Source organism: Xiphophorus maculatus, chromosome 4 (genome assembly GCF_002775205.1).
Source record: "Xiphophorus maculatus strain JP 163 A chromosome 4, X_maculatus-5.0-male, whole genome shotgun sequence".
Lineage (NCBI taxonomy): Eukaryota > Metazoa > Chordata > Actinopteri > Cyprinodontiformes > Poeciliidae > Xiphophorus > Xiphophorus maculatus.
In genome coordinates this window covers 29,142,916-29,159,493 of record NC_036446.1, presented here as the reverse complement: position 1 = coordinate 29,159,493, position 16,578 = coordinate 29,142,916, and the positions used below count along the sequence as shown (strand labels likewise).

The following is a 16,578-nucleotide window of genomic DNA, read 5'->3' as shown; positions in this document are numbered from 1 at the left end:
CAGCATGCACTCCTTTGATGCTATTTGTGACTTTGATGTGATTAACCGTTTACTTTGATGGATTAATGGTAAAAAAAAAACAAACCTGGCAAATCTTTTATTTCTTGAATATTCAGGGTGTCTGTGCATCCTTAAAAGGTCTTAATTTCCTGTATAAAAAAATGAAGGCCTTAAAATGTCTTAAATTCATTTAAAAAATCTGAGTTGGCCTTCAATACGTTAACCACGTCTTAAATTTCAGTACAAAGGGACTCTCTAATCTCGTATATCCTCAAAAATTTATTAATTTTAAAAAAATTTATGTATCTAAAATAAAGGCCTTAAAAAGTTTTAAGGCTTTTACTTTAGCTGCATAAAAAATTCTAAGTTGGTCTAAGATACAGTAATCCCAGGTCTTAAATTTTAGCATGCAGGGAATATTTAATCTCATATATGATCATATTTCAACTTTCTGTGTTGTGTTGCCAGCTCACATTTTCACATCTACACTACAAGTCCAGAATCTCGCAAGCACAAATGCCATCAGCCGCTTTTCAGGAAGAGAGTTAGCAGTTGTCGCCACATCATGCTATTTCTATTTTGTCACTTCTTGTGTGTGGAGTTCAAGCCACACGAGACCAGATGCATTTTCTTCAAAAGAAAAAAGAACTTCTACGTTTGGCACTATGGGGGTTAAGGCTGTAGAGAGGCACATGTAGTCTGAAAAGCGCAAAGCCGCTGTCACGACCCACAACCAAACTCCCAGAAATGTCACAGTTTTTGCTATGCTTGATTGTAAAACAGCAACCAGAAACCACCCTCTATATTTCTATTTGTTTTTGTCTTAAATTTCATTCAAGGTCTCTTCAAAATGTCTTAAACGGTCTTGAATTCGACTTGCTGAAGCCTGCAGGTGTCTGTGCATCCCTGTCATTCTTATGTATTTTCTCATTTTGTGTGTCAAATCCTTAAAAAGGATTCAGTTAAAATTGGGACTAGACCTCCATGCAGATTAAATGAGCCATGAAACGCTTCCCCAGGGCACCTGCAAATGGACAACGTCCCAACTTCACTCTTGGGGAAACAATTGTTTCCAAACAACTTTCCATTTAGGATCATTACTTTTTTTCTTTTTTCTTTTTTTTTACTAAGCACCAACATCACTTCTGCTCCAAAACACTCAACCTCTCATCATGCTCACCTCTGCCATTCTGTCCTCTCATATCACAATTCATCTCTCCCATCACGCACCACTTCCTGTCTTTGTTTCATCACCCCCAGCTCCATCCGTAGCCCTGGTGAGGGGAAGCCGGCCTTTCACAGGAGAAGGTATCTGACGTGTTGTCGGGATTGATTTGTTGTCTTCATGTGGACTATGTGAAGCTCCTGCTTTTCTAACATCTGCTTGCTGCTACTGCTGCTACCGCTTTATGCTGCATCCCTGCAGGCGACTGTGCTGAAGAATGTTGCTGTCTTTTTCACCCCTGCTGGAATGTGCATAAGGCACCATAGGAAAAAAGGAAAACTGTGGCTGAACCTCGTCTCTTTTCTTTGGAAAAAGTGAAGTGCAACTCTGGAGGCTCAGCTTCATGGCTACAGATCGAGAACTGAGAGTTGTGTTTTTTAGGATCCTGTAGGGATTTCTTGGAGACTATGAAGGCGTCAGAAAGGTTTTGAGTACAGTCCTGGTGGAGAAGACTCTGTGCCACAGCAATAAAACCCAGAATGGAAGTTGTTCAAACTGTAAAATAACTTCTACCTTCACTTTTACCCAGTACAGGGTAGGAGGAACCAATGATGAAGGAACCAGCTTCTTCCTTCATTATTAATGATCGCACAAACCAGAGTGGAGTCGTTTCTAATCTGTTGGCTCAGTCAAAAGCCAGTGCTGGATATGTTTTTGACTGAACAACCTTTTTACAGTTTTTCAAAGCAGAGGATTTCAATAAAATTATCTGAACTGAAAGTTTTGTCAGACTAGGGCTGAAACGATTAGTTGGATTAATCACAATGAATCGATTATTTAAATAATTGTCAACTAATTTAGTCACTGATTAGTCTTTTACTGGAGTATACAGACTCAAAAAAGGTAATTTGCTGAAAAAAATCAATATATTCAGAGCCGTAATTAAACCAAAACTGTACAAATATATATACGTTTTGCATTTTAAGCCCAGTTCACGCTACACAATTTTAGAATTGTCGGCCGATTTTCAAAACCTGAGACCACACACTAGCCGACCAAAATTGTAGGTATAACGCGTTTGATCGGCCCGATCGTGCAGTGTGTGGTGTTCAGCCAATCACACAGCAAGAGCAACACACCACACACGAACTGATTTCTCACTGACATTCAGATTCCAGACCGAAAATACAGGAAAAGCCCACTATAACACATGTGAATTTAGAGTAAACAAACACGGCCGACAACGTAGGAGCAATAGCGACAGTTTGTTAGCTTATTTTAAACATAAAAGATGTAACAAAAAGAAAAGGTGTTGGATAAAAGCGTGGTAACGGGGCACTCGGCGGCTCTATTTTTTTAAAAGTTACGTTTTTTTCGTCTATACCATTTGTGTGTTTAGATTATTTTCTGTTCTGTTGTTTCTTTAAGCTTCATCGGTTAATTAGTATTTGCTGTTATAATGTTTACAATTACATTGAGAACAATATGCACAAAATAATGGCTACAAGTTCAGTTAACTAATTTTAAAAACAGGCATTAATCAATGTTTTACAATTGACAATTACATTCTGTAAGCATCAAGCCCTGAGTGAATGAATAACCTTGTCGTTATAACCTATTTATGTCACGTTAACGATGAACAACTGAAAAATTACCGGAATCAACTGTGGTAGCAATTTTGCTCCAAATCCTCTCCCTGTCATTTCTGTGGGAATTCTTTGCACGAAATGTTGAATAAACATTAATGTTGTTTCCACATATCATCTCTGATGTCCGCTGCACTCTGGGTTGCGCCACGTTAGCTGTTTGGGGTTCCTCTCCGTGCTTTCTGATTGGCTACCTGTCACATTCAACAAGCTGCGTTCTCTCTACCAGTCAGGGAAAACTCCACACACTGCGATAATCCAGCATGTTGAACATGTCCGATGGGAGCGGTCCCGAGGTAGAATAGTCGATAGCTAAGTCGATTCCCAAAATAATTGTTAGTTCTAGCCCTACTTTTTTTTTGGCAAACATCTCTAAAATTTGGCCACTCAGTTTTCGCTCTCGCAAAGTGTGATAAATCCAGATATGGACACACATTAGTAATACCATCTGCCAGGTTCTAATTAAGACATGTGTCACATTGTAATAGGTCGCTGCGGCAACCATATGGCCACATCTGTCTCGCTCAACAGTCGGGGCTGCAGTGTTGCTCGTGGTGCCCGGCTTATTGTGGCTTTATTATCGGAGTAAGTTTGATTTTTCTTTTGCATTCTGTACTATAAACACAAGTACAGAAAGCACCCATTTCAAATCTTTCTTGATTTGCACCAGGAAACGGCTTACAGTGCCCAATCTGGACTGTTAATTGACTAAAAGTGTTCTGGTAAGCATAGACAAAGAAGGCTAGATGGAGCAGTTACTTTGTTGTTCAGCAGAAACTTTAACTCAATAGTTGCGACTCTAATAGATTTTTTTTCTTCAAATAAACACTAACAAGTATTTTAGCCATTGATTAATCTATTATTTGGATAACCAATAGAATACTGAAATGAATCGATTAATAATCGAACATTTGCATATTTTGCTAATTTTTCATATAACCACTAAAACAATACTAGAAATACATTAAATGATGCTAATAAACATAGAAATTCATTTTTAAAGTAAGAAAATAAACATTTTATTGCCTAAAATGCAATAACATCGCATTCCTGTAGTGAAAGCTTGATCATTTGTAGCAAAGGAAGCATCTGCAGCTCAAAATAATGCTTCTAACATCAACATGTGAAAAGTTCAGCCTGTTCTGCTTGACCCAACATTAATACAGTGTGGATAAAAGGTGCTTAATAGACGTTTTTTCAACAGAATTCTAACCAGATGAAGTTAAAACTCTTCTGGGTAGAACATATTTACAGACGAAGGCTTACAGACTTTTTATTTTAAGTCTTAAATTCCACATGTACATATATATTGATATAAATTTGTCTTATTTACTGCTCTGAGTGTGTTGTTCTTTCAGCAAATTCCTTTTTTTAAAGTCTGAACACTCCAGATGACGACTAATCAATGACTCAATTAGTTGACTGTTATCTCAACAATCGGTTAGTCGCAATTAATCAGATTAATTGTTTCAACCCTAATGTGTGTGTATCTTTTTGCATGTCTCCTCAAAGACGGCGCTTATAAACATGCAACTTTAACATTCAGTCCAGCCAATCATAGTCTCCTCTTGTATGTTTATGCTGTAAACTCTCTCATCTCTTGCCTCTATCTCCGTGTGTTTCTTTGTTTTTTTCCCCCCACTTCCCACTTCCTCGTTGCCCCCTCAACTCCCTAACACCAAAATAAAACTTCTAACATCTCATCTGTTGCTCTGAGTCGGCTCGGAACACACACCCGCTTTGAAATGATGCACGTTTACAACCGACTCGATTTGCATGAGCCGTTGTTATGGGCGTGTTTTCCTTTGTGTGCAACTTCAGCCCCGTCAGTTAATATTGCCACAGCAGAGTCTGCAGGTGTTAGTCAGGATGAAGGAACTTCTGGGTCTGTAGGGGTGAGTATCCGGAGCCAGGACGGAGGTTTTAACGTGAAAGATATAGCCGTCCGCCTCCCCGACCCCGAGGATTACTCGGGTCGGTCGCCGATGATGATGATTCTTTCAGTCCAGCCCTCGGTTAGTGATGCTTGAAAGTGTCGGGACCGGTGATTTGCTGGACACCATGGAGCCCACACTGCCACCAGAGAGACTGGAGGAAAAGGGGAGAGAGATTTACTGAAGCAGACCGAGCCGCAGCTTGCTAGCATAGCTCATTCTGAAATGTAGCTGTAGTTTTCCTCCCCATAATCATTGCATTGGATTTTTTTTTCAGGGCCTCTCATTCGCAGTCATAGATCGATGTAATTGGGGTTGTAAATCACAGCTGCGGAGCCCTCCGTGCCGATGCCGATGTTGGAAGTCATTTGCAGCTGCTTCGCCTGTAAATCTGCCCCAGAGGCCGGCGATAACTCAGCTGACTAAACACTGTGCAGAGCCCAGCTTTATGTGTGTGTGTATGTGTGTGTAACAACAGGTGCATGCATTCATTTCAGTGTGCCGCAGGAATTGTACGTCTCCAGAAAGACGTGACGAATAGTTCTGAGAGACCTGGAGGAGTGTGTTTACATGTCGGGTTTCGTGTGTTTCTGTGCAGCTACAGCTTAGAAGGGCTCAGTGGGATCCAGGAAGAGCTGAGGGGCTCCACCATCCAGGAGCCCCGCGACCTGGAGCGCTCCAGGATGCCCCGGCACAACAGTGACGACAGGGGCTCCCTGGTGTCTCTGACGGAAGAGCAGGAGGAGCGGGATGAGGACAGCAGGCTGCAGGAACAGGTCAATGCTGAAACACACACACATGACTTGTGTGTGTCTAACGGTGTCCAAATCCGATGCGGCAATCCGATCTTTATATCTGGATCAGTTGAAAACAATTCTAGATTGGGTATTGATGACACATGTGCCCATAAGGGGAGATCTATTCATCCTAATTCTATGTTTTGTGCTCTTAGTGACTTTTTTTATGATTTATTTTACAATATATTTAGAATTGCTAATTACACTTTCTGAACCATTTGAAAGAAGATTTGTTGCAGTTCATTTATTTCACCAAACTAAGCTATTTTTTCGTCGGTTTAAGTTTCTTTATTATTTATTCTACATTGGGCGTTTTACTCCTAATTGTGTCATTTTTACATGTGTGACCAAACCTGTGAAGATATCTGTGTATTTAAGTTTAGCTGTACTGGTGCAGAGTAATCAAATAAATTAGTAATTAGGTGTAGTTATATCTGTTTTTTTAAAAAGAAAAGAAACGTTTTAAGTCAGTTCTGTCCTGTTTTTTTGTATCGGATCGGCATCAGTTGACGCTAATCCTCAGATATCGGTACAGGAAGTGAAAAAAGTGGATCGGTGCATCCCTATTATTGTTTTCAACTGAGCCTTTTAAAATGTACAACGTGGATCCCTTTCTTTTAATGATGCAAACCTGCTAAGCCCGTTTAACGTTTTGGATCTACAGCGATTTATATCCTGCTTTACTCATTTAATCTATTGCTACTTAGTTTATTATTGAGTAGGTTAGGAAAGGTAATTTTTTTGCTTCCCTTTTAGCCTTTTCTTTTGTCTTTCGATTTGATGATTTTTGCTTATCTGACAAAATGTTTGGACACTCCCGACTTAGACTTTTGTAATATAAACTTCATGAAATTCATCGGAACAGATAAAGATTTTCTAAACAAAGCGGGGAAATGTTTTGGGGATTAGTGAGAACTACTAATCATCATTGTCCTCTGGTTGTCTGATTCCTCCTCTCTCTCGGTGACTTTTAAGCAAATCATGAACATAACCATCACAAATCAAACATCCAGTTTCCCCTTTTAGTTTCTTGTTCCTGTTTCCAGTTTATCTGCCTCTGTTTGCATCCTCTCTGACATTGTCGCGCTGCCGATCTGATGGAAACTTTGTATTTCACGACGCAGAAATTGCGGCGGTATCGGCCGCTGAGGAACAGCTGTCCCTCCATGACCCTTCCACTCACCAAGTCCATTTCCATGGTCACCATCAGCCACAAAGACAGCGATGGTGAGTGTTTCTCTTCACGTTGGGTTCACACCTGAGTTATGATTTCTTTGCCCTTCCTTTAAATTTTCAGCCTCTCTTTTCCTTCTATAGGTTGATTTCTTTTTATCTTTTATTTTCATCATTTAAAGACAGTGTGACGCTGTGTGTCTTTAAATCACTAAGTATTTTCTTTTGAAAATCACTTCCTGTATCATGGCCTCTAAGACTTGCCTGCATTTCTTCTGTTCAAAACTGCAAACTTCAATGTATTTTATTGGACTTTTATTTGGTAGATCAACATAAAGTAGAACACAACTGAAGTGGCAGGAGACATGATACAAGTTAAGATGTTTTACAAACAAAAGTATGTATTTGTTTGTGTTCATCAACTCTGATGTGAATTTCTGCCAGTTAATGTTCACTAATCAGCTTAAATCCAGCCATCGTGGACGAAGATTGACCATAAACTGAAAATTTCAAGTCCTTTCATGCATTTACAATTGGATTTTGGTCTCGATCACAGCATTATGCTGCTGCCGCCATGTTTCACAGTGGTTATGTTCTGTTGCATTTAGGATGTGACAGACAGTTGGTTGGCCTGCATTTTATTTATAGATATTAGAGCGAAGCTGACTTAATATTAACACACGGTGGAAAAAATGCAAAAATACATTAAATTTTGTGGATCTAAGGTGAAAAAAACGTAGGAGAAAAACTCAAGAGGCAAGACACTTTAATTAGAAACAAACCAAAATTGACTTTATATCTAGATTACCCACACTTGGGTGTATTCCTAAAATAAGAACCACCAAGAATGCACTGACTTATTGGTAACACAGTTACACGCTTTGAGCAAATGACGAGTGCTTGTTGTGGTTCCTCCCTCGTTGCCGTCGCCCCTCCGCCTCCCAGCGGTGGGACGCCTGAGACGCAAGAGGCGCATTTCCTTCTCTTTCAACTTGTCCCCCATCCTCACCAAATCTAAGACTCAGTTCATTTACGGGGACTCTTCGTCAAGTGACGATGAAGAGGAGGAGGAGGATGACTCGAGTGAGTACCAGACGGCAAACGTGGCTGCAGTAGAAACTAGATGTCATAAAAAAAAATATATATATATATATTATTTTTTAAACCCACAGCAGTCACGGTTCCCAGTAGAGCCCTAGAAACCCGCCTCCTCCTCTCTGTTAACCTCGCCGCCTTCTCGCTGGCTACACCCGAGTATAATGAACCGTGATTAAAAACTGCTGTTCCCACCTGTGCAGGTGTAGGGTCAGGGAGGCTTCTCCTCTCCAAAGGAGTTGTAAAACTGTCTGGAATTAAAAGAGGCTGAAAAAGATCAAACAATTTTAATATAAACCTGAGTTCAGTCCTCTGGGTTTTCATCATTTTCCTGTCCAGTGTAGGATTGGCTCCGCTAAAACAATGCTGAAGGCAACGTGGCGCCTGATTGAGCAGCAGCACCGAACATCAGTCAAAAGGAGAATACTAATTATTTCTCATATAAATCTACTGGCGGTTCGATCCTTGATGGGAGGAGGAAGAAAAGCAAACCTGCTCCTTTTGTGAACTGTGTGCTGAATTCATTATGCTGATAAATTCTGTTTGGCCGTGTTGAATTGGACCTTGGCTGCTTCTGTCACATACAGACAGTGGCAGAATGACCTTTCCGTGAATTGGCCTTTGGTGTCGTCCTTTTTAGGGGGGGTGGAACTGGAGCAATATCACGAGATAAAAGAGGAAAAGCACCATCAGAGGTGCTGCAGGTTATCTGAGAATACATGTGGGCCTGTCTTCTTCAGACCAAACCTTCCTTCATCTTTTTCCTCTACCCTCTATTTCCATTGCTGTTTTCTGTTTCATCTTGCTTACATTATCCTTTGCGGACTTTCAAAACTGAGAAGAATGATTATTTTTGAGAGAAGCCGAATGTTCCTCATTTAAAGATGACTGGAATAATCGACTTAAAGCCGTTTGCAATCGTATGGATTTCTTCAGATACAGACGTATATATATATTGGCATACATGACATACATTGTTTTATTAAGCAAATTAATTTTTCTGAAATGTCAAATCGTGTAATCTTAAGAAGCTGACATATAACAGAAGACGGGAGCAAAAATTGGTTAATGCAAAATAACAACAGCTTTTCAGATGTTAATTCTTTCTTAACATGCTTTTTTTTCACAACACTGAATAAATGTCGTCAAATGAAAAGTTTGTGAAATTACACCACCGCATTAAAAAGTGGACATTTTTCCAGACTGTTTGCAAGTTTTCAACAGCGCCAACAAATTTAGTAAAACTTCAGATGGCTTATGCACCTGCTAGAACTCTGTGACAATCTGAACCGTCAACAATGAATCTTCAATATTTAAAGTGTTTCGAATGTATTTTTAAAGCCGCTCGTCTCCTGAGCAGCCGGAAAACTTTTGGAGCCGACGGCCCTTTGGGACCGAGTGTCGCTGAACTGAAAGGCAGACTGCCTGCAGCTCTCAGCCTCGGCCTCTCCATTAGCGCGTTGCCCTCGCTCTGCAGGGGGTTCCTCAAGGCTAAGCAGCTCACTTTCAAGCATTAGAAGTAGCTCACTCCGTGTCCCGGCCAAATCCTTGCAGCCAGGGCATAACCTGACAACCTTCAGCTCCAGTGAATATAAAATGTTTTACTAGTGAGCCAGTATACTCAGCGAAAGGTCAATCCTGCTCTGTCCTGCTCACCTTTTTACCACCTGACATGACAAAAAGAAAAAAAGATTTCAAATGATGAATAAAAAAGTACTGCTCCTTACTTCCTGTCTTCTCTCCTTCCAGGTGTGAGGTTGTTTTCCAACCCCTCCGGGTCAGTAGCTTACAGGTCAGTTCACACACATTATGAAGAAATCCTTCTTTGTTTTTTTTTATTTTTTTTATTTTTCCTCTACACCCACAACGACCTTTATGGTTCCTGTAAAGAGGAGTCGAGGAGAAGCTGCCGACTGGACCTTTATGGCGTTATAAAGACACGTCTGAGTGAATGTGTGAGCCGGCGTGTCGTGTAAGCTGCAAAGTAACACTGGCCTGCCTTTCAGTATATCGGAGGAAGAGCCGGGGCCTCTGCGGAGCGACACGGAGGGGAGGAACACGACCAAAGTCAGCCGGACCTTCAGCTACCTCAAGAACAAGATGTACAAAAAAACCCGGGTAAACAAAATGACTGCCTCGCCGCGTGTGGATGACCTATTTTTAGTGTGTGTGTGTTTGGGTAGACCGTAGCCACCTCTTTTTAGCAAAGAGCGAGGGAGCGGCAGGTTGCTTTTCGGGCTCCGCTGCGGTGCGTCCACATTCACCCAGGGATCGGCTTCCTCTTCTGAACAGCTGGTAGTTGCGTGTCGCGCTTCAGGGCTTGTAACTTCCTCCTGTTCACACTTCCCCAGCAGGCGCTGCTTTTGGAGTTCACAATTCATTTTGTGGTCCCGAATATACGAGTCTCTGAATGGAGATGAGCTCTGGGTTACCGTTTTATGCCTTGGGGAGAAATAACTTCCCAAGGCATGATGAGTAGCATTTTAGTCACACCACAGCCATAAACTGAACTGTATTTTATTGGGATTTTATGTGACGGAACGACACAAAGTAGGACACGACTTCTCAGCTTCTGTCTCCAGATGTACAAAGACGTATAAAAATTCTTTGACCCTGGAGGATTGAATATATTTTCTTGACGCACTTTTCAGATTTTTATTTGTTAAAAACAAAAAACCCCCCCAAAAATCCAAAGTTGATGACCCATTCCCTTTCACTTCACAAATATGCAGTACTTTGTTTTGGCCTATTTAGAAAACAGAAAATAATTCATTAAATCTAGAAATTGGAAACATCACAGAAAAGAAATAAGATTTTGGGAATGTTTCTCCAAGCATTGTAAATTAACTTTTTCTGTGATATAAAAACCATTTTAGATAAATAATAGTCTACTTTAAAGAAGCCATTATGAAGAATTATGTTAGTTTCATTTTAGACTCTTTAAACTGTGGAATGTTTTTGAGGAATTCAACATGAGATTTATTGATGCATTTTAATATTTTCTAATTAATAATCTTATTTTGGGGGGTGGGGGGAGGATCAAATATGTTTTGTTATATTTGTCCTGCTTCTGTCATCACTTCTCACAGGACTCTCATTGAATCACATAGGAGGAATGTCAAACCATCGATGACCTCATGGTTTGTTCTTGTTACACAGAACGAGAATTATCAGCAAAGAGTTCATATCCTCCACAGGAAGTGGCGTTTCCTGCCTCTTACATTGCACAAATTTTAAAATGATTCAATTATAAATAATTCTAACCCACACGATTCCTGTCACCGTATAGCGGCGGCGCTGACGTCACCCAGGGGTTCGGATGAACTCCGTCCAGATTGGGTTTCCTGTTGTGGAGAAAATAAAAACCAGGCAGTTTTTAGCAATCTCTGCCTCCGTGTTTCTGTAAAGCCGCCTGCCCCCCCTTTCACCGAGACGCCGATGGGTGAACAGGAAGTGAAACAGGAAGACAAAAACTTGCTGTAATGATTGCTGCCAAACCCCGTTGTCGTTATGTCAACCATTCTCCTCTGGTTCAGTTGCGGTCAGTCTTTACCAGGTTTAAAACCCTTAGAGCCTCTCTCGGCTCCGCTCTTCTGCACAAACACTGAAAGTGAGAACGTCGGTGGAAGAGGATGTAGTTGCTGCAGTCTGCAACAGCGTCCACAGCAGCGTCCGCTCCGCAGTGACGGCTCGTTTTGCAGAAATAGCACCTCCTGCTGCGCGGCAGTCACTTCCTCTTTGCCCAAGTTCCTGATGGAGCCTCGGCTCTGCCGGCTGTAGACCGTGCTCCTCGGGCCGCAGACCAGGGATGTTGTACGGGAGGTTCTCGGGGAGCCGCGGCTTCTCGCTGAGAAGGAAAGGTTGCCTGGAGGTAGGCTGAAAGGACCGCTCTGCTTTTCCAGTCACATCGCAGTAAAAAAAAAAAAAAAAAAGAGAGAGAAAGAAAGTTCAGTGGCTGTCAGAAGATCATATTTAAAGAGTTCTGTTCTGTGGCGGCTTGTCTTTTCTTCTTTATTTTCCAGTGAAATCATAGTCTGTTGGACTTTCTTACACTAGAATGTCTCTTTGTTTTCAATCTGCGCTGTAGATTTCACAAGCTGTTATGCGTCCTGTGGAGGTTTCTTGTAGCCAAAAACGTCTTGCATTCCCTCGTTTTTTTAAATTAGATTTCCCTGCTTCAGCAAGTAGATTTTTTTTGTGTGGATTTTCTCATCAAAAAGGGGTTTCCAAATGCCTTAAGTCTACTGTTTTTGGAAGTCATAGAAATCTGGGAGCGCTTTAGTTCAGGTTTAGACAGTTGTTGCAGGAAGTGAGACTTGAATGCAGTTGTGTTGCAGTGGCTCTGAAACACACCGTGGCTCATTTAGCCCCTCTGGCATCGTTAAAAACCAAGCGAAAATGAGCCCGGCTACGGCGGAGCTTTGTGGTCCTCGCAAACCGAGAGAGGCCTCAGAGCTGGCCCATTAAAAACAAGCTGGAAAACTCCATTTTCCCCATTTCCTCTGGGTTTGGGTGGAGGCTCTGTGATGCAAATCCAAAAGAATGAAGCTCTGTTCTTTTCTGCATCACTTTATGGGATTGCAATTCAGTTTTGGTGTGTGTGTATGAATGTGGCGACCGACTGCTTGAGGATGAGCTTGTCCGTTAGTGGAGGAAAGAGGCGACCCTGTTGTGGAGAAGGTCAGAGACGTCTGGGAGGCTACATCAAAGCTCCTCGAATCCCGTGGATCCGTCTCCTCCTTGTTCACGCTTTCACTTTTTGTTACATACTTTTTTGTTTTGTTTTGGTAGCATTTTGTGATCATGCCTAGGCCTGATCCACCTTAACAGAATTTTGCTGGACGATAAATTGTCCCAGAAATTGTTGCGATAAACCGTGATATTGTTGTTTTTGAGACCATCTTCAAGTAACATGATGGTAATGGCTTTCTCAATGATCAATAAACTTTTATTTCTAATTAGCATTTAACACAGGAACCGGAAGATATTTTAAATATTCAAAATAAATGAGCAAAACAACAGAAACGACACATAAAATGTGTTATGAAGTCTCTGTAGATAAAAGTGTCCTTCAAAATAAGAGCTCAAGTCACCAGACTCGAGACGCTTTTCATTCAGCTTTTGGTAGCACAAGAGAGAGAGAAGAGAAAAAAACCCTGATAAATCATGCAAATGGAAATTAGTGAGCTCATTTTAATTTGTCATGCGATTAATTGATTTATTGCTTATTGCGACAGACCCACTGGAGACCATTGGACTCTGAATAGACCACAGCACTATACAGATGTTTATTGGAATTTTGATTTTCCTTCCTCTTTAAAAATTTCAGCCACTTTTAGAAGTTATGTCATGACAGGAGGTGAAAACGTGTGAGTACTTTTGCAACGATCTATAAGTATGACTTTTCTATTATTTATCTAACCCTAAATGATGACCAAATAAGTAAAAAAAAACATTTTCTATAACAGTAGTCATAGCCGTGTTCAGCTTATTTACATTTCATTTAGATATTAAACACTGACATGTGCAGAAACAACTCACAAAAAAAGAGAGCTATTTTAAAAGTTCTTTAATAAGACACTTTGTTGACTACATACAAATTGCATCACTTAATATCCATCCTCCCTGTCTGCCTCCCCCCCTGCTGGGAAGCACATCAGAGTAATCATGTCGCTCCGTGGGGTTTAGATTGAAATTTAACACACGCCACCAGCCGACCAGTGAAACATTTTGTTGCCGTCTGGCGCGCCAGTCCTCTCCGCGCGCAACCCGGCCTTCACTCGGAGTCTCACTCTACCCTAAAATTTCCAATTTGCCGGTGAAAGTGTTCCCAGTTAATTGCGGAAGCGAAGTCAGAGATGAGTCCCGTTAATAACTCGCGCAATTTTTCTCCCTCAGGAAAAAGACAGAGACAAAAGGGACAAAGACAAAGAAAGCAAGGAGAAGGACAAGAAGGCCGTGAACGGACACCTTTACACGCCAGTCAGCTCGAACCAGTCCCTCCAGTGCTCCCAGTGCAATAAAGCTTTTAATGGCAAAGAGGCGTTCTGTTGTACATGTAAGTACCTTTTTCTGTCTGTTTTGCTGATTTAATGACGTGATGGTTTTTTTTTTGTGACATCAGCCTTGTGCTGTTCATTACTGGAAATGCAGTCGGCGAGAGATCTTTGATCTGTTCAGGAATCAGATTCTGTTTTCTGAATTAACTGTTTTGACACTAAGAAACCAGTGCACAGCTGAGTTTTATTTTATTTTTTTAAACCAGACAAAAGTTATGGGTGTATACAGTAGTGCTTCAGTTCAAAGGTGGAAATAAAACACCTGCTGAGCAAAACAAAAACCACAAAGGCCTGCTTCACGTTTGTGTTGTGAAAGACTTTTCTGTGGACACAAAACTTAACGCTTTAGGTTAATTAATCTAACGTTAGGGTGTACGTGGCATATATCTGGCAAAAAAACAAAAAAACTAACTCTACCTTCAGTTAAACCAGGTGGTGGTGGTAGTGTGATGGTCTGGTGCTGCTTTGCTGCTTCAGGACCAGAGAACTAACAGTAAAGGAATAAACAAAATTCAGTTCACTACCACAAAATGTCGAAGGAGAATGTCTAACCATCAGTTTGTGCCGCTGAGCTCAAGCACAGTGGCGTTATGTAGCAGGAACTTAATACAAAGCATGGCAACAGACCCGTCTCTTTAATGCTAAAAAACAAAACAAAGTGGAAAAGGTCGGAGTGGCCTAGTCAAAGTCAAACTTGAGTGTAAGTGACGTCTTGATGCACATGCATATATGCCTGAAAACGCTCAAATATTTCTAATTTAAAGCAATTGTGGAAAGAAGAGAGGGGTGAGAATTCCCTTGTAGTTAATTGAAAGTCGAGACACAAACTCTTGACGGCAACATTTGATCAGTGCAGCTCAGTTTGTCACAACTGATTTTTAAATGAAATTAGCAACTAGTTAGTTGCTGCTGCCCTCTGCTTAGCTGTCTGCACCGTACCGTCATTAAATGTGAAGCAGAGAAAACAGCCGAACAGTGACCCAGTCCTCGCCATTAAATCCTGCCCACAATGCCAAATGACTGATATAACGACGCTATTGCCATCTGTGTTCGTATAGCCGGGCAAAACTATCATCAGCATGAGTAACATGTTGCTCCCTTTGTCTTACGGGGGCCATTCTTAGCATCCTTCTTGCATGTCGTTGTTGTGCTTGGCCAAATCGCTGCTGTAGCTGCACGCTCGTCTCCTGGAGGACTACTTCAGAATCGGCCCCATCAGGGTGTCGGCACAGAAAGCAAAGCCATTTTTAATTTTGCTTTTCACTGGAGAACCAGAAGAGGATGTAGCTTATTGCACAAATGGGGTGGGAGGAGTGTGGTGGGGGGAATGAAAGCAAAAAAGCTCAAAAGGAGAAACGAGCTCTGCAATGGATTACAGCCATCTTCTGAATGGTCACATTTTGCCTCAGATACTCGGCTGACAAGAAACAGCCCTTTTTGTTTTGCAGGCAGTCTGCTGCAGAGCCTTGTGAGGCTGATTTTTTTTTTTTTCAGGCGGTTTATACTCGCAGATGTCTGGCTGGTTTCCATCCAGCAGACAAATACAGTGTTTCTTTGTCTTGTGTTTTCTGGATCTACTTGGACGTCCACATAAACAAAGAAAAAAGAAAAAAACACAATAATGTTGTAAGGTAGAAAAAGGAGCAATCAAGTCAGCGTGTGAACTGGCCACCGATGGCGTCGTTGCCTTTCTTTACATAGACGTCTTTATTATTTTCTCACCCTCAGTGAGAGCGCTTGTTTACTGATGTAATCTTCAGAGCGGAAACGTTGCACGCGCCCCGGCGAGGATGACGATGCTCCGGCGGGGCGAGTCTGTGGGGTTAGGTTGCCAACGCCTCTGATAAAGTCTTAAGTGGAAACGCTTCGGTGTGTGAAAATTAGCGGGACTGGCGGACCAATCAGAACCTCGCACGAGTTTCCCAAAGAATACAGGCAAAACTGACTGAACTGGATCAGGTGGTGCTGGCAGGGCTTATTTTAGCAGCCATGAATTATGACTTTTGTGACTAAATGATGGATATGGGAATGTTTACATAATTGAGATTTTCCCATGCAGTGCAGTATACATGTGTGTGCGTCAAAGCCTATCCTTTTTTTTCTTTTTCCAAGAGCAGTATTGCCCCTCAGTTGCATCACACACAGCGCTCCAGTCTGGCTTTCATTAGCGGGCTGGTGGAGTTTCCTGGCTGACTGTGAAAACCAGTCAGAATTTCTTGCTCCCATTTCCCTCCCACCACTCTTCCCTACATGCACTCACGCACCCACACACCCACACACACATAAACCATCACCAAGCTCACTATGTTACTTTTCTTTCCAGACTGTAATGCATCCGTCCACAAGGGCTGCAGGGACAGCATGCCTGTTTGTGCCAACGTGAAGATGAAGGTAAAACTTTTTGTTCCCTGCCGGTTCTCCTCCACTGACCCTGTAGCGTTCTGTTGTCCTGCAGCCAAAATCAGTTTTTTTCTTTTTCCTTTCGTTTCCATGCTTTTATTCCCCCGTTTCTCTGTTTAGTTGCCCAAACAGCAGTTTGCAGTGCCAGATTCCAGCGCTCCGTGCTCTGTTCCTGGCGTCACAATGAGGAACAAAGGTGAGTGTCAAACTAAACTGGACTTGAATGAATAATCATTGCCGTCGGTTATGTTTTTTTTTTTTTTTTTTTTTTTGCACAGTGCAAAGTTGGCAGAAAATCCTATACGTTTC

General features: G+C 41.6%; 1 protein-coding gene across 7 annotated transcripts in view; it reads left to right on the top strand.

Moving 5' to 3' along the window:
• Window positions 1-16,578, top strand: part of akap13 (A-kinase anchoring protein 13) — a 131,122-nt gene that overhangs the window by 89,636 nt on the left and 24,908 nt on the right. For 6 of the 7 annotated variants that reach the window (XM_023332768.1, XM_023332770.1, XM_023332765.1 and 3 more), the window contains 8 exons: window positions 1,261-1,308; window positions 5,344-5,521; window positions 6,667-6,769; window positions 9,560-9,602; window positions 9,817-9,928; window positions 13,709-13,868; window positions 16,193-16,260; window positions 16,390-16,465. In XM_023332768.1, the coding sequence (XP_023188536.1) occupies window positions 1,261-1,308; window positions 5,344-5,521; window positions 6,667-6,769; window positions 9,560-9,602; window positions 9,817-9,928; window positions 13,709-13,868; window positions 16,193-16,260; window positions 16,390-16,465 (788 nt within the window). The remainder of the gene's footprint in view (window positions 1-1,260; window positions 1,309-5,343; window positions 5,522-6,666; window positions 6,770-9,559; window positions 9,603-9,816; window positions 9,929-13,708; window positions 13,869-16,192; window positions 16,261-16,389; window positions 16,466-16,578) is intronic. The other variant, XM_023332771.1, reaches the window with a different exon arrangement.